At 37.2% G+C, this 17086-nt stretch overlaps 1 protein-coding gene across 1 annotated transcript in view; it reads left to right on the top strand.

The window, feature by feature from the left end:
• Nucleotides 1-17086, top strand: part of GABRB1 (gamma-aminobutyric acid type A receptor subunit beta1) — a 380597-nt gene that overhangs the window by 261137 nt on the left and 102374 nt on the right. The window contains exon 5 of the mRNA XM_035005044.1: nucleotides 5189-5271. Coding sequence (XP_034860935.1) covers nucleotides 5189-5271 — 83 coding nt within the window. The remainder of the gene's footprint in view (nucleotides 1-5188; nucleotides 5272-17086) is intronic.

Raw genomic sequence — 17086 nt, 5'->3', positions numbered from 1 at the left:
GGTCAGTGACCAAACAGCATACACCTTAATAAATGAATACTACAGCAACATGATACCCATTCAGTCCAAAGTCTCATGGGACCATAGTTTCTAACTAACAGCCTATTATAGTGTTCTGACCTAACCTTCAAAATGTCAATAAATTGGATTATAATGTAAGCCATTTGAAAGGTCTTTGAAAGAAGACAGCTGAGTGTTATGCTCTCTGGGAAGTCTGTGTTCAGAGAAACAGTCAGTTAAGGCTTTTACCTATAGCTGGTACCACTCTAGTGTACTTTCATTTGCTATCAACCAATAATAATGTCTTCACACACTCAGAATGAATGACTTGGGTGTGAAAGTTAAAAACAAAATTCAAAAACCACTTCAGTCTTGAAGCTCTCAACCCATTCAGTTTGCGATTTTTGGCACCTTTGATTCCATAGAAGATTTAGAATTTCAGGCTGCTTCAGCCACACTGTGAGTACATTTCCATATGGATGTGTTAATCAATTGTGGAGGTGACTAACCACTGCTGAGCAATTACATCTGGCAAAGTGAACAAATGGGAACATTGGAAACAGTCATTCTTAGAGGTATTCATTGTTGCTTCTCACCCAGAAGACAGAAGAGCTGATGCCCAGGGACATTTCTCTTTTTATTGATGATCCTGGGAATCCTTGCTCAGCCTTTTTTTTCTCATAAAGAGCTCAGGACACTCTACTCACTTAGCCATAAGTATTTCAAAATCTAGAAATGCCAAACCCTTAAATTAGCAGAGATCAATACTTAGTTACATACATTTCTACAGGCCACAACATAAATGTATGAATTCCTGTGTATGTAGGGGTCCCTGCCTGAGCTTCAATGATTCCTTCTTTCTTGAGATAAGAGACCGTTATGGGTCCCTGGTGACAACATTTATATGAGTGCAACTTTCCTTCCAGCTTTTACTAAATAATTTGGAAGAGTTGGCACCTAATCCAAGTTGAGCCAATGAAATCCTCTTGAGTATTTGAAATTTGGAACAGATAGATCCCAAGAAGGAAGTTATTTCACTAATGTCAGTGTTCTTCAGAGAAAGTCAGGCACTTTTCACAGCTCTAGTTCCTAGAGCTAGTTCCCTCTTTGAGTTGTGATTACTTTACTTTGCTCGGTTTCATAATGAAACTTGAGGCAGAAGTAAACTGGTCCAGGTGATACTAGTTGAGAAATCATTAGATCATGGGCAAGCCTCTGGTGTGATATATAGTTTCCCAAGGTGATTATCTATTAGATATTGTATCTACTGATTGCTAAAAGGATTGATCATAACAAGTAGCAACAGTAAATTCAGTTATGCTTTAAAAAAGATTTTTTTTTTGGTCACTCACAACTCTAGGACACATATCTATGAAACATTTGTTATTCATTTATATACAATGCTTTGTTGGCTTTTCAAATTGCTTTGTAAAAATTCCAGAGCTTCACAACATGGGAATCAGTAATTCGACAAAAGATGCCTGTCCTTCTTCCGATATGATGTGGTTCACTTACTTGATGACACATGTCTGAAAATGAGGTCAATTAAGTGAGGTATGCTGACCAAGAGGGCTCAAATGATGCTCTCAAGTATCCCTAAAGCTCTTCCATAGTTCCATAAATATTTTATTTTAATTTGATTTTTAAATATTGTAATTATTTTAAGCTATAATAAGAAGCATACACACTGTAATGCATCCTATGCCACATTTTTATGCATTCAAGACCATCATAGTATTAACTTTTGCTACCAGATTAACTTATGCAGAGCATGAAGCAACAAGTAAAGCTTCCCTTTAATCCATATTAAACACCTGCCAGAGTCCAGTCATCTAGGGATGTATCTGAACCTTTGTAAAAGTGTGATTGATTATAGAGAAGGTTCCTTGATAACCTGGGGGTTCCCCCCTGCTAATTCAGGGAAGCCTATAGCCAGTCCTGTGAGATTTTAGAAGTAAGTGTTTCCTTCCTTATTAGGATTTTTTGATACTATACAAAAATAATTGGTGCTGAGAGAGATATAAGATCATAATTCTCACTGTACCCCCTGCTTTCAAATTCTGTGCTCATTAAAATAGATGTCAACACGATGGACTCTGAAAAACAAACTGAGGGTTCTAGAGGGGAGGGAGGTGGGAGGATGGGTTAGCCTGGTGGTGGGTATTGAGGAGGGCACGTTCTGCATGGAGCACTGGGTGTTATGCACAAACAATGAATCATGGAACACTTCATCTGGAACTAATGATGTAATGTATGGGGATTAACATAAGAATTTAAAAAAAAGAAAAAGAAAAAAAAATAGATGTCAACATTTGAATTTATAAGGTAATTTTATATTAACAAAATACGGCTTTCATTTCATTTGTGTTTTATATATTGAGGTTCTCTAGAAGATTTCATTTTATTAAAATTATCCTCAGAGGAAAAATGTTTGAAAACCACCGTTGTAGCAGGGTTTCTCAACCTTGGCACCACTGACGCTTTGGAATAGATAATTCTTTATTGTTGGGTGCTATCCTGGGCATTGTAAGATGTTTAGCTGCAGCCCTGCCTCTACCCACTGGATGCCAGTAGCAAGCCTCCGCCCCCAGTCTGATGATCAAATATATGTCTCCAGATATTGCCAAATGTCCCCTGTGGGGGGAAAAATATCCCTGGTTGAGAATTACTGGCTAAATCATAGGGCTGGCCACACTATTCATTTCTAGGGAATGTTCATATCCTCCTGAATTTTTTAATTCATAAGAAGCTATTAAAGAATATAGTAAAGTAGATAGGTGATTTTTAAAGCATTTTAAATATTCATTGTGTCCTCTTATTGAGGGTATTTGAGATACATGCAGGCCATAAAAATAATGTTGTGGAATTGTATTTCCAGACAACAGAAGATAATTAATGATATATTATTAAGTGGAAAAATTAATTCGTGTGATAATGGGAGTGGGAAGCAATAAGGAATCTGGTAAAATACTTTTATGTGCTAAATTCCGGAATACAACTAGTTTTCATATTTTTTGTAAAGTACTTGGAAGAAATTTTTAATTGAATTTTAAAATTCCTTTTGCTCTTATATAAAGCTAAAATAAATCTGATTAAATTGACCAACATCCTGTCTAAGAAAGGCTTCAAAGGGAACATGCAAATGTTCATCTTGCTAAACTTCCATTTTTAAAAAACCTTTATTTATTTATTTATTTATTTATTTATTTGAGAGAGAGCACAAGTGAGGGGAAGGGCTGAAGGAGAAGGAGAGAGAGAACCTACAGCAGACCCTCTCCTCCGCCCCCCACTGAGCACAAAGCCCCCGGGGCTTGTTATCTCAGGATCCTGAAATCATGACCTGAGCAGAAATCAAGAGTCCGCCACTCAACCGACTCAGCTACGCCAGCGCCCCTAAACTTTCATTTTTTGTAAGGAAAGCCAAAGAGAAATTGGAAACAGTTAGTGTATTTCCTAATAATGTTTTTAAGAAGGTGCCTGTTAGGTTAACACAAATTACCAAAATAATAACTCGTCTTAGCAGCCACAAAAAAAAAACATAGGTTTGAGAAACACCTTGTTGAATTTAAATATACTGTTGATGAGAGTATAAATTGGCACAACTTCTATGAAGGGTGATGTAGCAAAATTTTAAGTGTATATACCATTTTTCCTAACAATTCCCGTTCTAGAAACAGCCAACAGATATAGCCAGACATAGTAGAGTATATTAGTATATTCAGAGCATCTTCATCTGTAAAAGTAAAAAAATAAGAAATGATGTAAATGCCCACTGAAGTGTCATTCGAAAAATAAATCATGATATTTCCATAGAGCTGAACCTGCTATGGTAAATTTTTTTTAAGATGGCTTATTATTTACTGACAAGGAACCAAATCCAAGATGCATTGTTAATGAAAACAAGCAAGGTCCAGAACAGGGGACATAGTAGATGTTATCTAAGAAGTTTCCCCCTAAGAAGACATACCTGTCTTCTTTTGCACACAGAGTATTTATGGAAAATGTCCAATGTTGTAGCTCTTGGGGATTAAGGCAGAAAGGAAACATAACTAAATTTTAATCTTTTGAATTCTTTAAATTATGGTTAGACATTACTTTGTGGAGAAGGATCATGCAATTTGTTTTTTAAGAAAAGTACTTTGTCAATTCCTAAGTAATACCAAATGTTTGTAAGCATGGACTAACCATAGGAATTTAAGTTACTCTCAGACTCCACATTCTAGGAAACTTATACAGGCAAGAGAAAATGGAGGGATAATAGAAACCCCAGTAGGATATCTAGAGTCAAGGTCCTGGGATTTGTATAAACAAATAAGCTGAGCGGAGAACAGAAGGTGGTAAATAAGGTGTGAACACCAATCCTAGGATAGTGTTTCTTTACTGGTTATACATTACCTGCTGAGTATAGGTAGGTGAGGATCTCAGAGATGAATCCAACAAGTCTCGCTAATAGTGGGGAATGAATGTGAGGCCCCAAATGTCATGGAGGATGGGTTTTATTGTTTTTGTCATTTTTGTTGTTGTTTTATTACTAGGTTATAGTAGGAGAGGGAGGTAGGTTTTGATGCATAGTGTTGATCTCCTCCTACTCATAAGGCCAGACTTGCTGTAAATATTGTCACAGACATTGCTTTAGTAAGTATAGGAAGGACCATGGGATAGTAACAGCTGTAACATGACCATCATTTGTGGAGAACTAAGAATGGGCCACCAGGCTAGGAGTTTGAACACATTATCTCTTTTACTCCTCATAGCCATCCTTTGCAGTAGGTGGGGTTTTTTTTTTTAAGATTTTATTTATTTATTCATGAAAGACAGAGAGAGAGAGGCAGAGACAGAGGGAGAAGCAGGCTCCCCCCTGAGCAGGGAGCCTGATGCAGAACTCGATCCCAGGACCCCAGGATCATGACCTGAGCCGAAGGCAGACGCTTAACCATCTGAGCCACCCAGGTGCCCTGCAGTAGGTGTTTTGATTGATGAGGGGACCTAGGCTTATGGAGATAAATAAGCCAGAGCCAGCTCACACACCTAATGGCAGCAAAGAAAGACTTGATCTTAATCTGCTCACCTTCAAAAATTTTAATCACAAAATTTTGATGTCAACCAGTAAACATGATTTGGGGCTGAGAAGCCTGGAAATGAAAGTCATCATCCTTATGAAGCTGTCTTTTCTCTCTCATCCTGACAGGATCACAACCACAGCTGCATGTATGATGGATCTACGAAGATATCCTCTGGATGAACAGAACTGCACTCTGGAGATTGAAAGTTGTGAGTTACTTGGACAGGGGAATGAGAAAGAGGGATGTTTGCTTGACCCAATTAAATTCAACTTTGCACTGAGTAATTGGTACTGAGATACTTTTAGCTACACCACCCTGCCAACTTTTCAAGAGATTCACAGTCCAGTGACATCTTCTCTCACATTGGTGGCTCAAGGGTCATTTCAATGCAGTTATATTTTTGAAACGTTAGAGAAAGTCCACTTATTTTAGCTGGACATTTTACGAATGCATGCTTTTCTCTTTAGAGTGGAGTTTCCCCCGAGGCCATCTAATACCCAAGGGGCATTAATAAGAGAAGAAAAACATGTTAGTATGAAACGACCTTGTGAGATTGTTTTTGGTTCTATAATCTGTGCACCTGAATGACTGTAAATTGTTGGCTTTTAGAAAAACAGGATGTTAGAGTCTTGTGCACATTGTCTTTCTTCATGGGAAGAACAGGATGATAAATGGTATTCATGAGGCTTGTGCTTTGGGCCAAAGAGTTCATGTTTTTCAAGTCTAGTGATTGATTTTTGTTTGTCTTCTTGTGCTGTTTTTCATTGATTGCTTTCTTAACAATTAGAATATTTTAGTCACTAATATTTAATCTTATTGACTGTTTCATTGTTTCTCAGCCATCAACATGCAGGCAGTTGAGCCCATTTATTGTGAATACCAGGCCTAGGCAATTTCCTGGTTTTCAGGGGCACAGAAGGGTAGCAGGAGGTAATTCAGAGCGTTATAACATGGCTTAATGTAATGTGAGAAATAGCTATTTATTTAGATAATCTAAAATAGTTCTAGATCTAAACATCAAAATAGCAAAGGAAAATTTCAGGTGACCCTATAGTATTATTAAAGAATAAATGTATTCACCAGTGTCTAATTATTAAGTAATTACATTAATTTTCTAGTTTTAATATATATAGGCTTGGAAATAAATAGAAATGTTTATGTAGAAGGAGCTGTATATATTTAGACATACATATTGATCTACTCCCACTAGAACCTGGAATGAACAAGATCATTCATGAGCTATTCTTTAATTAATATTCTGATTTTAAAATACATCGTATAAATAAGTTGGTTGAAATTATTGATGGTGACTTTTGGTTTAAATGCCAATGACAACCAAATTCAAACCACAGGAATGAAATATGAACCCAACTATTTATTAATGGCTGTGATGTGTAATAAATTAGGCTGAACTTTAGCTCTTAGAACTGATACAGAAAGAGAAGGATGAATTCATTACTCATCCATACAGGTTGGCTTTTACTCTTGACCTCTTTTCCATTGATTCTACTGAGTGTTACCTTTGCTTCTGTGTTGGTCAGCATTAGGATTTGACAACCTCTTGAAATTCCAAGGTTTTCTGGTTACACCATTCAATTTTAACTTGAATTGTTTCTGTGTTGTAGATTGCAAGTACTAAAATTAGCAGCATTTTCTCACAAAATATATATTTTATTTTATAATGCATATCAAGTTTTCCTGTTATCATAGGTTTATATTTTTCTTTAAGCAGGGGATTTTCTTTGTTCAGACTTAGAAAACAGTTGACTTTTAGGTCCATTTATCATATCATATAATGACAAAAAAAACTGTAGATGAAGCAGAAATTAAACATAACTTTTGTGGGGTGGGGATGGGGGAAGTCCAAGCAACCTGATAGTCCAAAGTTATCATAAAAACGATGTCAGGCAAAAGGGGGTGACCCGAGCATATCATAATCATTGAGAGAATTCAGTAAGATGCAATCAGTTGTCTGGATAGATGGATAAGGCATAGTAATTAGGACCCTAAAATCAGCTAATATGTAGGAATGCAGGCAGATGGTGACCGTCATCAAAGTAATCCAATAGCAGTTCACAGAAATCTGGTCCCTAAAGATATTTACCTAAAGTAAAGCAAAACTCAGGCCTGGAGAACTGGTGCAATGTGGAGTCTATGAAGGCAGGAACCTGGGAGAAAGGGGGTAAAAAACGGAACTGTCTTCTACTTGCCAAACAAAAGCTAGACATTAATATAACACCTCTGGAATGTAAGTATTTCTAACAACATTTGAGAGAGTATGTATCTGAGGCTCAGAGAATTAAATAACTTACCCAGGAACACAGGGCAAGGATAGTGGTAAAATGGGGATTCAAACCCAGATGATATACTTTCCATCACAGAATCCTGCAGTCAGTAGGTGAGCAAGGCAGCAGAACATAAATGATTAGAAGCGTAATACCAATTGGAACCACTCAGCTAGGTTGAGGATGCTGAATCAACCAAAGACTGGTCTGTATTTCCTAAAATTATCCCTGATAAATAGATCTCAGAAGCTGAAGCAGAATTTTGCTTTTAGATCAAAGGTCAAATGATTGCAACTGTGGAGAGAGAGGGTAGACAGTCTGTGGATGCAGGCAACCGAGTAGTCCTTGATTCCATTGATGTTAACCTAAAAAAAAAATTTAAAGGCCTCAAATGACAACATTGCCTAGCTTAATGTTTTACTTAAAATGTATCCCTTTTTAATTAACCACTGTAAAGAGATTTTAAATCTTCAGAGTAATAACTTCAAGTAACTAAGTAACATATGGCAAATATATCCCACTCCCCCTGCTTGTGTTCCCTCTCTTGCTGTGTCTCTCTCTGTCAAATAAATAAAAAATCTTTAATAATATGGAGTTTGAATGAGATTTGCTTGTTTTTGCCTGCATACATAATCAATATGTTGCTAAGTATCAGTAAGTACTGAATCTGTCAGTCATCTATTTTTTAACTCTTCATGAAGAGACCTGTATTGCATTATTTGCTGAAACAGCTCTCCCTGAACTGACAGTTTATGAAGACTATAACTGAGCTTTAAAGTGATTACAAATGAGAAGCTCTAGTATTAGTTGTGAAATAAGAATGATAAAGTGGACATTCTGCCAATGTAAGATTGTACGAATCACACTTTTGTGACCAATAGAGTGGAAACTTGACCTATCTTACAAAATTTACTGGCTTATGTTCTCTTCCATCACTATCCCAAGGATGGGGAAATGTTTTTCTTGGTTATGTCCTTTGAGACAAATTAAAGATGTTTTGCTTTACTTTAATGTCACCTAGTCAAGTAAAATTGGAAAGGCCATAAAGCCTTGTAAAATTGAAAATTTACTTGAACTTGGAGCCCATTAATAGCTTCTTGGCCCTGGGCTACTATAAAATGAGTTAATGGCACATAGAAAATGCAATCAAGGAATTTAGTATTAAGAGGATTTGGAATTTGAAATCAGTAAAGCTATCATGTGAAGGCTTGATAGCCACAAGCTTCCTGGAGATATAGAAAGGGTTTGCAGTAATAGTTGTGGAGGATTCAAGTGCCTTTTCCCATTCCTTACAGCAACAATTGAGGAAAATCTCAGCAGATAGTGTTACCTCTACCCAAAAAGGTAGAAGCCATTTCAGGTCTGAAATCTCCTAATGGTTTCATCTGTCTTCTTCTAGACTTCCTTATATCTTCACCATGCTGAGTTAGCCCCCTGCATTTCAAAGGAAGAGGTACTTCTATTCCCTGTATAGACTGATCTGACCCTTGTGTTCAGGATTTCATCTCTTCCTCCCCTGGGAATTGATTTTCTCAAGTTCACACACACTTCTACTCCTGCTCTCCTAGAGCCTCAGCCTCACCCTGTCTGCTACCTCTCTTCACAGCCTGAAAACTCTTATCATAAACACCTCTGCCCTATGCCCACATCTCTCCTTAAGCTTTTCTTAATCTCTCTGCTTTCTTTTTCTCCAAACTGCTTAAAAGATTGGTCTATGTCTTGTCTGTTGTCTAACTTCTACTTAACCCACTGTAACTTGGAACCTGCCTACCCATCTCCCACCTCCACTGGCAGTGTTCTCCGAAACGTTACAAAGGGCCTCTCTTTACATACCATCTTTATCTAATAATCCCCAAATTTATAACTCCAGCTCAGATATCTTCGAAGCCCCAGACTGATATATAGCACTCTTCTTGGCATATTTACCTTTATGTTTCAAAGACTTCTTACATTTAATTTGCTCAAAACTTAACTATCAATTTTTCTCTCCCAAATGAGTTTCCTTTCTAATCTCTTAATCCCACTATCCAACCAGCATCCTAGGATTAGTGGTTAACATTTCCCTCACACTCTTCCCAACCAATCTATTGTCAAGTACCATCCATTCTATTTGCAAGATATTTATCAAACCCTTTCACCACTCTTCCAACCTTACTGCCACCAAACCACCATGACTTCTTACCTGAATCATTGTAGCCATCTTTTTTTTTTAACTTTTAAGATTCACTTTATTAACAACTTTCAAATATACAGTATAGTATTAAATGTAGTCATCATGCTGTACAATACATCCCATGATTTAATTATTTTATAACTCGAATTTTGTACCTTTTGACCCCCTTCACCAACCCCCCACACCCAACTCTGGCAACCACCAATCTGGTCTCTGTATATGTGAGTTCTCTTTTTTTTTTTTTTTAGAGTCCACATTTTAGTGAGATTGTATAGTATTTGTCTTTCTTTTTTTTAAATTTTTTATTGTTATGTTAATCACCATACATCATTAGTTTGATGTAGTGTTCCATGATTCATTGTTTGTGCATAACACCCAGTGCTCCATGCAGAACGTGCCCTCCTCAATACCCATCACCAGGCTAACCCATCCTCCCAGCCCCCTCCTCTCTAGAAACCTCATTTGTTTTTCAGAGTCCATCGTCTCTCATGGTTCGTCTCCCCTTCCAATTCCCCCCCTTCATTCTTCCCCTCCTGCTATCTTCTTCTTCTTTTTTTTCTTAACATATATTACATTATTTGTTTCATAGGTACAAAATTGTGCAAGACGGTTGAATTCACAGATCTGTACCTCTGTAGCCATCTTTTTATTGGTCTTCTTGCTTTCACTCCTGACTCTCCCCAACCCATTCTGTACCCAGCAGCCAGAGTGATCTTTGCAATATGTAAATTGAATCATATTCTATGCTAAAAATCTTCAAAGATTTCCCATTGCACCAATACTTCTTAATATAACCTTCAAGCTTCTGTGTGACCTGCCCTCCCTTGATATCTCCACTCTCATCTATAGCTGTCTTTCCCTTGCTTACTACCCTAAACTCCAACACTACAGATTCTTTGTTTCTTGCAGACTAAGCTTTCCTCTATCTCATTATCTTCACCATCTTGTTCCTTCTGGCTGAAATGTTTTTCCTCATTATGGTGATTTCCCCTTATCCTATAGTTCCCACCTATGATGCCACCTCCTATAAGAAGCTTTCCTGAGAATCCAATCTAAACTAGGAACCCCTATTTATTTTATTCAAAATTCTGTTAGTTTCCCAAATAGCACTTAGTAGTATTTGTTTCCATGTTTACTGTTTTTTTCCTTTCTGTGGATTATAAACTCCATGAAGGGAGGGAGTTTTGTTCACCACACAATAACTAAAACCTAGTCTCATACCTGACAATAAGTACCTGTGGGGTGTATGTTTGCTAAATTTTTTGGCTCCAGATGTTTCAAGTCTTTTGTATTTTAGAAGATAAGTCTAGCTCTAATTTCTTCAGATAAAATTTAAGGCAGGGATTTTTTTATGTGCAATGAAATATTTTTTTTCATTTGTGCAGTTCTATGTTCATGCCTTAAGACTAACTCAAAAATTTAAGATTGTAAATGTGTCAACCAAGAGCCAGTTAGGGAATTTTGATAGCCTGGTTAATATCATGAATTACTATCAATGGTGGGGTGGGGTGGAGGGGGCTTCACATGAATCATCAACTATCCACATCCGTCCTACCTAAACCACAACCAATTTATCAAAAAAAGGAAACATTTAATAATACCTGGTCATTTTTATACTTGTTTCTTTTTTAAAAATGGTTTGGAAATTTTTAACTTAGTCATTGTCTTAACATACTCAATTTTGTGAACTTTCTACTCTATCTCTTAGTTTCAGAATATTGTCACTGTATTGATTTAAATGTCTTGGTAGTAACACCATGTACACAGAATGTCAAGCCATAGTCGTGTTGGATTATTTCCAAAATAAAATTGTTTCCTCGTCCAAAAAATAGCAAGTGATAAGAAAAATGTGTCTACCTAATAAAGTGGCCCAACTTAGCTATGGAAAATTCCCTGAGAAAATGTGATGTTTGCAGAAGTGAAATGCTAAGCTTTATTTAACACCTTGAAATAAAATCAAAATAAGTATAGTATCCAGACATGAGACAGGAGCAGTTCTATAAAAGTCTGTGCTGGTAAAGCCACATGTGGAGACATGTGTCCAGTTCTTAATGCCATATTAAGATAATTTCCTTCAGAGAAATTATCTTCAGAGAAGACCAAGATATCTGGAAAGAAAATTTTAGGGAGGCATAACAGACATTTCCAAATGTTTTAAATGCTATCATATAGAAGAGAAACCTTACGTTAGGTGTTGCCCAGTGTATTAGTCAGGACTCTCTAGAGAAACATAACCAATTGAGAGAGAGAGAGAGAGAGATTTATTATAAGGAGTTGGCTCATACAATTATGAAAGCTGATAAGTCCAAGATCTGTAGTGTGAGTCAGCAAACTGAAGAGTTTGATGGTGTGGTTCTAGTCTGAAGGCCAGCAGGCTTGAGACCCAGGAAGAGCTGGTGTTTCAATTTGAGTCTGAAAACAAGAAAAAACTGATTGTCCTCAGCCAAAGATAGTCAGGCAGAAGGAACTCTTTCCTGATCTGAGGAGGGTCAGTCTTTTTGTTTCATTCGGGCCTTCACCTGATGGGTGAGGACCACTCACAGTAGGGAGTACAGTCTACTTACTCAGTCTGCTGATTAAAATGCTATTCTCATCCAAAAACACCCTCACCGGAACATGCAGGATAGTGTTTGACCAACCATCTGGGCACCCCAGTCAAGATGACAGAACTATCACAACCAGAGTGCTAGATTTGAACCCATTTAATTCAATTCAACTGGCATTTCTTAAGTGGTGACTATATGTGGCTCTGTGTGACAAGTAAATCCTGATGAGACAGCAATAACCAAGCACATGGTTGGGCAGAAGTTATAGGAAGGCAGATGTAGAATTTAAGAGAAATATTTGCAATGAGCAAAGGTGACCATTCATGAAATAAGTCTTTGCTAAAGAAAGACTTCCCATCCCACAGAGGCTTTTCAATTAATTGGAAATGGCCACCTACCAGTATTAATGTAAAAGACATTCCTCTTTGAGAGGCCAGTTAATTATACAACCTTAAAGATGTCTTTAAGCCCTAAAATCTAGGACTCAGAGAGTTTATTTAATTTAGTTACATCACCAACAAATTACTTTATGTGCTTGCCTAAAATATTGGTTCTAAAGTGATTGTGATTTATAAAGGATATTAGAATATAGGAAAAATGTTATGAATACATGAACATATACTCACAAGAAAAATATGAAATATAGGATAATTACAAGCAAAACCTTTGAATCATTCTTATTTTATCGCTGCCTGCCAAATCATTAATTCTGATCTGAAATAATTTAAAAATAGCATCTACAACATGCTGCACACTTTCTATTCATGGATGTTAAACACCAAAAATAACAGAAGTAAATTGAACTTCATGAATGATTCATGGCTTCCCTTGCTTTATGTCCCCATTGTCAAGGAAATTAGCAGCATTGGATATCTCCTTAGATAAATTTGATTTTGCCATATTCAGTAGACTACTTAATGAAAATGAATATTTCACATTTATGTTCATAGAAATGTTAATGAATTTTAGTGCCTGTAGCTTTTTTGATGAGCAGAGGGGTGGGTGTATGGAAGAAGGGAATACTTTCTGAATTAATTTTTTCCTTTTTCCAGGCTGCTTCTTTGAAACTGTGAAAAAGCACTCTTTGTGAAAAGTCTCTGATTCTTTAAAGTTATAAAATAAAAGCCAGTGGAGGAATGGAGTTCTTTTTATGAAAATTAGTTTTGCAATCAACTTGACTATAAAGTTAGCCTTTTAGCTGTTCACTTCAATCCTATAGGCAGTTTATTATCCAAATATGGATAAGTGGCTCTGTAGATTGATGACGAGATCTCTGATTTACCAATTTAGATTTCTAGAAATTTTTTCTCTCCGTGGTGCTCTGTTGGATGACAATTTTACTACTAGCTTCCTAAGAGGAAGTCAAAATAAAGCTTATCGTTTTGCCTAAATGCTTTAGGTATTAACCAAATACTTAAAGACACATTTTATAATGGAACTTCAATCTTCTAGAACTAGACATCCTTGCTAAACTGAGAGCTTTGGTTCACTTTAGATCCAAACTTAATAATAATGATAGCTAATATTTATTGATTATACATTATGGGCCATACACTTAACAAAGATTTCTCATTGAATTTTCACCAAAACCCTATTGTTCTATCCCACTTTATAGAGGAGAAAATCAAAGTACCGTGGTAGTAACTTGCCTCAAGTCACAAAATGATAGTGGTCCAAATGGGATTTGAACTCAAGCAATCTGGCATGAAAGTCTAAGATTTAGCCCTTATATTACAGCCTCTTAAGAAAACTCTTCTCTCGGGCGCCTGGGTGGCTCAGATGGTTGAGCGTCTGCCTTCGGCTCAGGTCATGATCCCAGGGTCCTGGGATCGAGTCCCACATCGGGCTCCCGGCTCAGCGGGGAGCCTGCTTCTCCCTCTGACCCTCTCCCCTCTCATGCTGTTCCTCTCTCGCTCACTCTCTAAAAAATAAATAAATAAATAAAAATCTAAAAAAAAAAACAAAAAAAGAAAAGAAAACTCTTCTCTCAAGCTTTCCCACTGTATGTGAGTTGGGTGGTTTTTAAGTATGCTATATCTGAACACAAATTAGATACCTAAGAACAGAGCAGGTTTTAATTGGTCCTTCTCCTCTGTACTGAGTCTGTCTCAATTCATTTTCTACATGGGGATTTATTTTCTGACATTCTTGTCAACTAAACTAAATATTGATATAATTTTAAAGAACAACTCTTATTTTACCAGGTCACTTCTATAATTGCAACAGATCACACAATGGTCAGAAATCCTTTCTCTTCTAAATGGCTACAAATACTAGTTCCCTAGTACAGATACTAGTATCTGTATATATGAAAATCCTTTTCATATAGTGTTAGGCCTGACTGACTGTAGTGGGGCCGTTGTTTCAGTCTATTCAGTATTCATTATATGGACGCATGAACATCTATAATCTTGGAAATGGACATATTCTCCTGAGAGGTCTTGACTTGTATTATTCTCTGAACCACATCCATACAGGAACTGTGTGACAATATGTATAATTTAGTTTTCATTTAAATTACTTTATTCTTGGGGCACCTGGGTGGCTCAGTCATTAAGCGCCTGCCTTCGGCTCAGGTCATGATCCTGGGGTCCTGGGATCAAGTCCCGCATCAGGCTCCCTGCTTGGCGGGAAGCCTGCTTCTCCCTCTCCCAATCCCCCTGCTTGTGTTCCCTCTCTCACTGTGTCTCTGTCAAATAAATAAAAATCTTTTAAAAAAATAAAATACTTTATTCTTATTTTTAAGATCAAAGATTTTAAAAGGGAGCTTTTAAAAATATTGATCCCATAGGGCGTATGGGTGGCTCAGTCGGTTAGGCATCTGACTCTTGATCTTGGCTCAGGTCTTGATCTTAGGGTTCTGAGTTCAGGCCCCACATTGGGCTCCACACTCGGCATGGACCCTACTTAAAAAAAATTGTAAAATCTTGATACCATGACCCCACCCTGGACAATAACATCAAAATTTGTAGAAGGTGGGCCCTTGCACAACCACTTTTTAGTTCCCCGGTGATTTCAATATGCAGCCAAGTTTGACAGGCACTCCATTAAGGCTATAATGCTTTGAATTTTTGCTCCTCACTTTCTAATAGACCCATTTCTCTAAATGGGAAGGCAAATGGAAACAGAACTGAGGGAAGAAAGTACAGCAAAGAACAGATAATAGCATGATTTTCAAAGAAAGAAATCATTGAAATGATCAAAGGAGAAAATTTAAGCTATTCTTTATCCCCTCTGGCAGAAGGCTCCTTTTTTTTTTTTTTCCTTTAAAAGTGCATGCCTTGAAATAAATAGGTAGACCAATGGACCCTGCCTTTCACTGGAATTAAGTGCTTCAACCAGACATTCAAAGCCATGTAATAATAAGTCAAGTTGTTACAAGACGCTAGTCTTAAATTTAAAAGCCCCAGTACCTATACTATGTATTAATATGAATGCAACTGATGACACATTAATTTGTATAATGATGCTATGGTGAATGGAGTTATACTTGGGAGAGAGTGGTATGCACATTGGCTGCTTTAGTAGCATTTGCTTTCATGTTAAAGAAAGAAAAAAGCTAGTTAAAATTTATATTTGAATGAACGCACAGCAATAGGGCTTTCACAGGAATAGTTTATCAAACCAAAATCAAGTATAGTTTGTTTCAACCACAAAAAATAATATAATAATAATTTCTGTATTCATCTTTATCGCCTGGCACCCTGTCCCATAGGCACGGACTGCACTCATCTGATTGTGTAAAAGGGCAGATTTGTCAGAGGGCTCCCACTAGGTGATTGCACTGATTTCAAATAGACTGTATTCGCAGTACTTAGATTAATAGCCCTGCAATTCCAACAAAGAAAATTCTATGGAAGAGAGCCCAAGGGTTTCTGCTCTTGCCTTAGAAACTGGCAGGGTGGAGACCCTTCACCTGTCTGAGACGCTCCCTGCCCCGGCTTGTCAAACCTTCACGTGCTCCTGGGGATCTGGTTATAAAATGCATTCTAGTTTAATGAGCTTGGGCTGGGGCCTGAGCGTCTGCATTCCTCACCTGCTACCAGGTGACTATGCTGTTGGTGCATGGACCACAGTGAGTAGTAAGAATCCGAAGCAAAAAAGAAAAAACAAAACAAAACAAAAAACCAAAAACCTGTCTCACCTGTGTTCCTCAATCTACATATGCAGGCTGTTTGCTTCCTACTGAGATTTAAATAATTAGCTAAAAGCTGTTGTCACACTGGTTGCTCAGCACTTGATTCAAGAGGGTTTTGAGCTTTAAATTAACTGAGGCAGAAAAGTCATTTGCAGGTGACCTGAATAACTTCCAAACACGGAAGCCCGAACAGCTTAGACTTTGTCAAGTACCCCGGGCTTGTAACATTTGTGGCCTACCTTTTTATATGGAGGAGATTCCCAGATACAGCACGTCATTAGTACTCCTAGACCCACCTTAAAAATAATACGCGGGCGAATATTTTGTATGCAGAAAAGATTTAATCTCAATAACAGAAAAAATAATGAAAATATTCTAATGATTTTACTTGACTCTATGTCCACTAACTAGAGGATTTTAGTGGAAGGAGCAACAGTTTACAACTCAGCTATCTAGAGACCTGGGACTTAATGAGTCATTCGGAAGAATCCGAGTCTGCCAGACTTTATTTTAATATTTTGATGTGGATCTTTCTCAACAGAGAATTCTAAAAATCACTTATTCTTTTTCCGTGATTCAGATATACAGTCATAACTGTATTTCTCATGAGGTGCTGAAGCTCTAGCTTCCCCGGAAGCAAAGACAGGTATAATGGGTTCTCACTCTGATCATCATGGTGACCCTAAGCCCTACATTTTTGTGAGTGACTTCCTGGGTGGAGTGATGAAAGCCCCTTTCTACATAATTCGTGTGTCCATTTTTAAAAAATGTGTACTCTAGTCAAGTAAGCATATTTTTACAACTCAAGACAAAGGTGTTTTCCTGGCAGAGTTCTCATTTAATGTAACCTAGTCTCTTCATTAGGGATCAGTAATAATTCT

Source organism: Mirounga leonina, unplaced genomic scaffold (genome assembly GCF_011800145.1).
Source record: "Mirounga leonina isolate KUSES-001 unplaced genomic scaffold, KU_Mleo_1.0 Mir_129, whole genome shotgun sequence".
NCBI lineage: Eukaryota > Metazoa > Chordata > Mammalia > Carnivora > Phocidae > Mirounga > Mirounga leonina.
The sequence above is the reverse complement of the archived record's forward strand: the minus strand, read 5'-3'. Positions and strand labels throughout refer to the sequence as shown.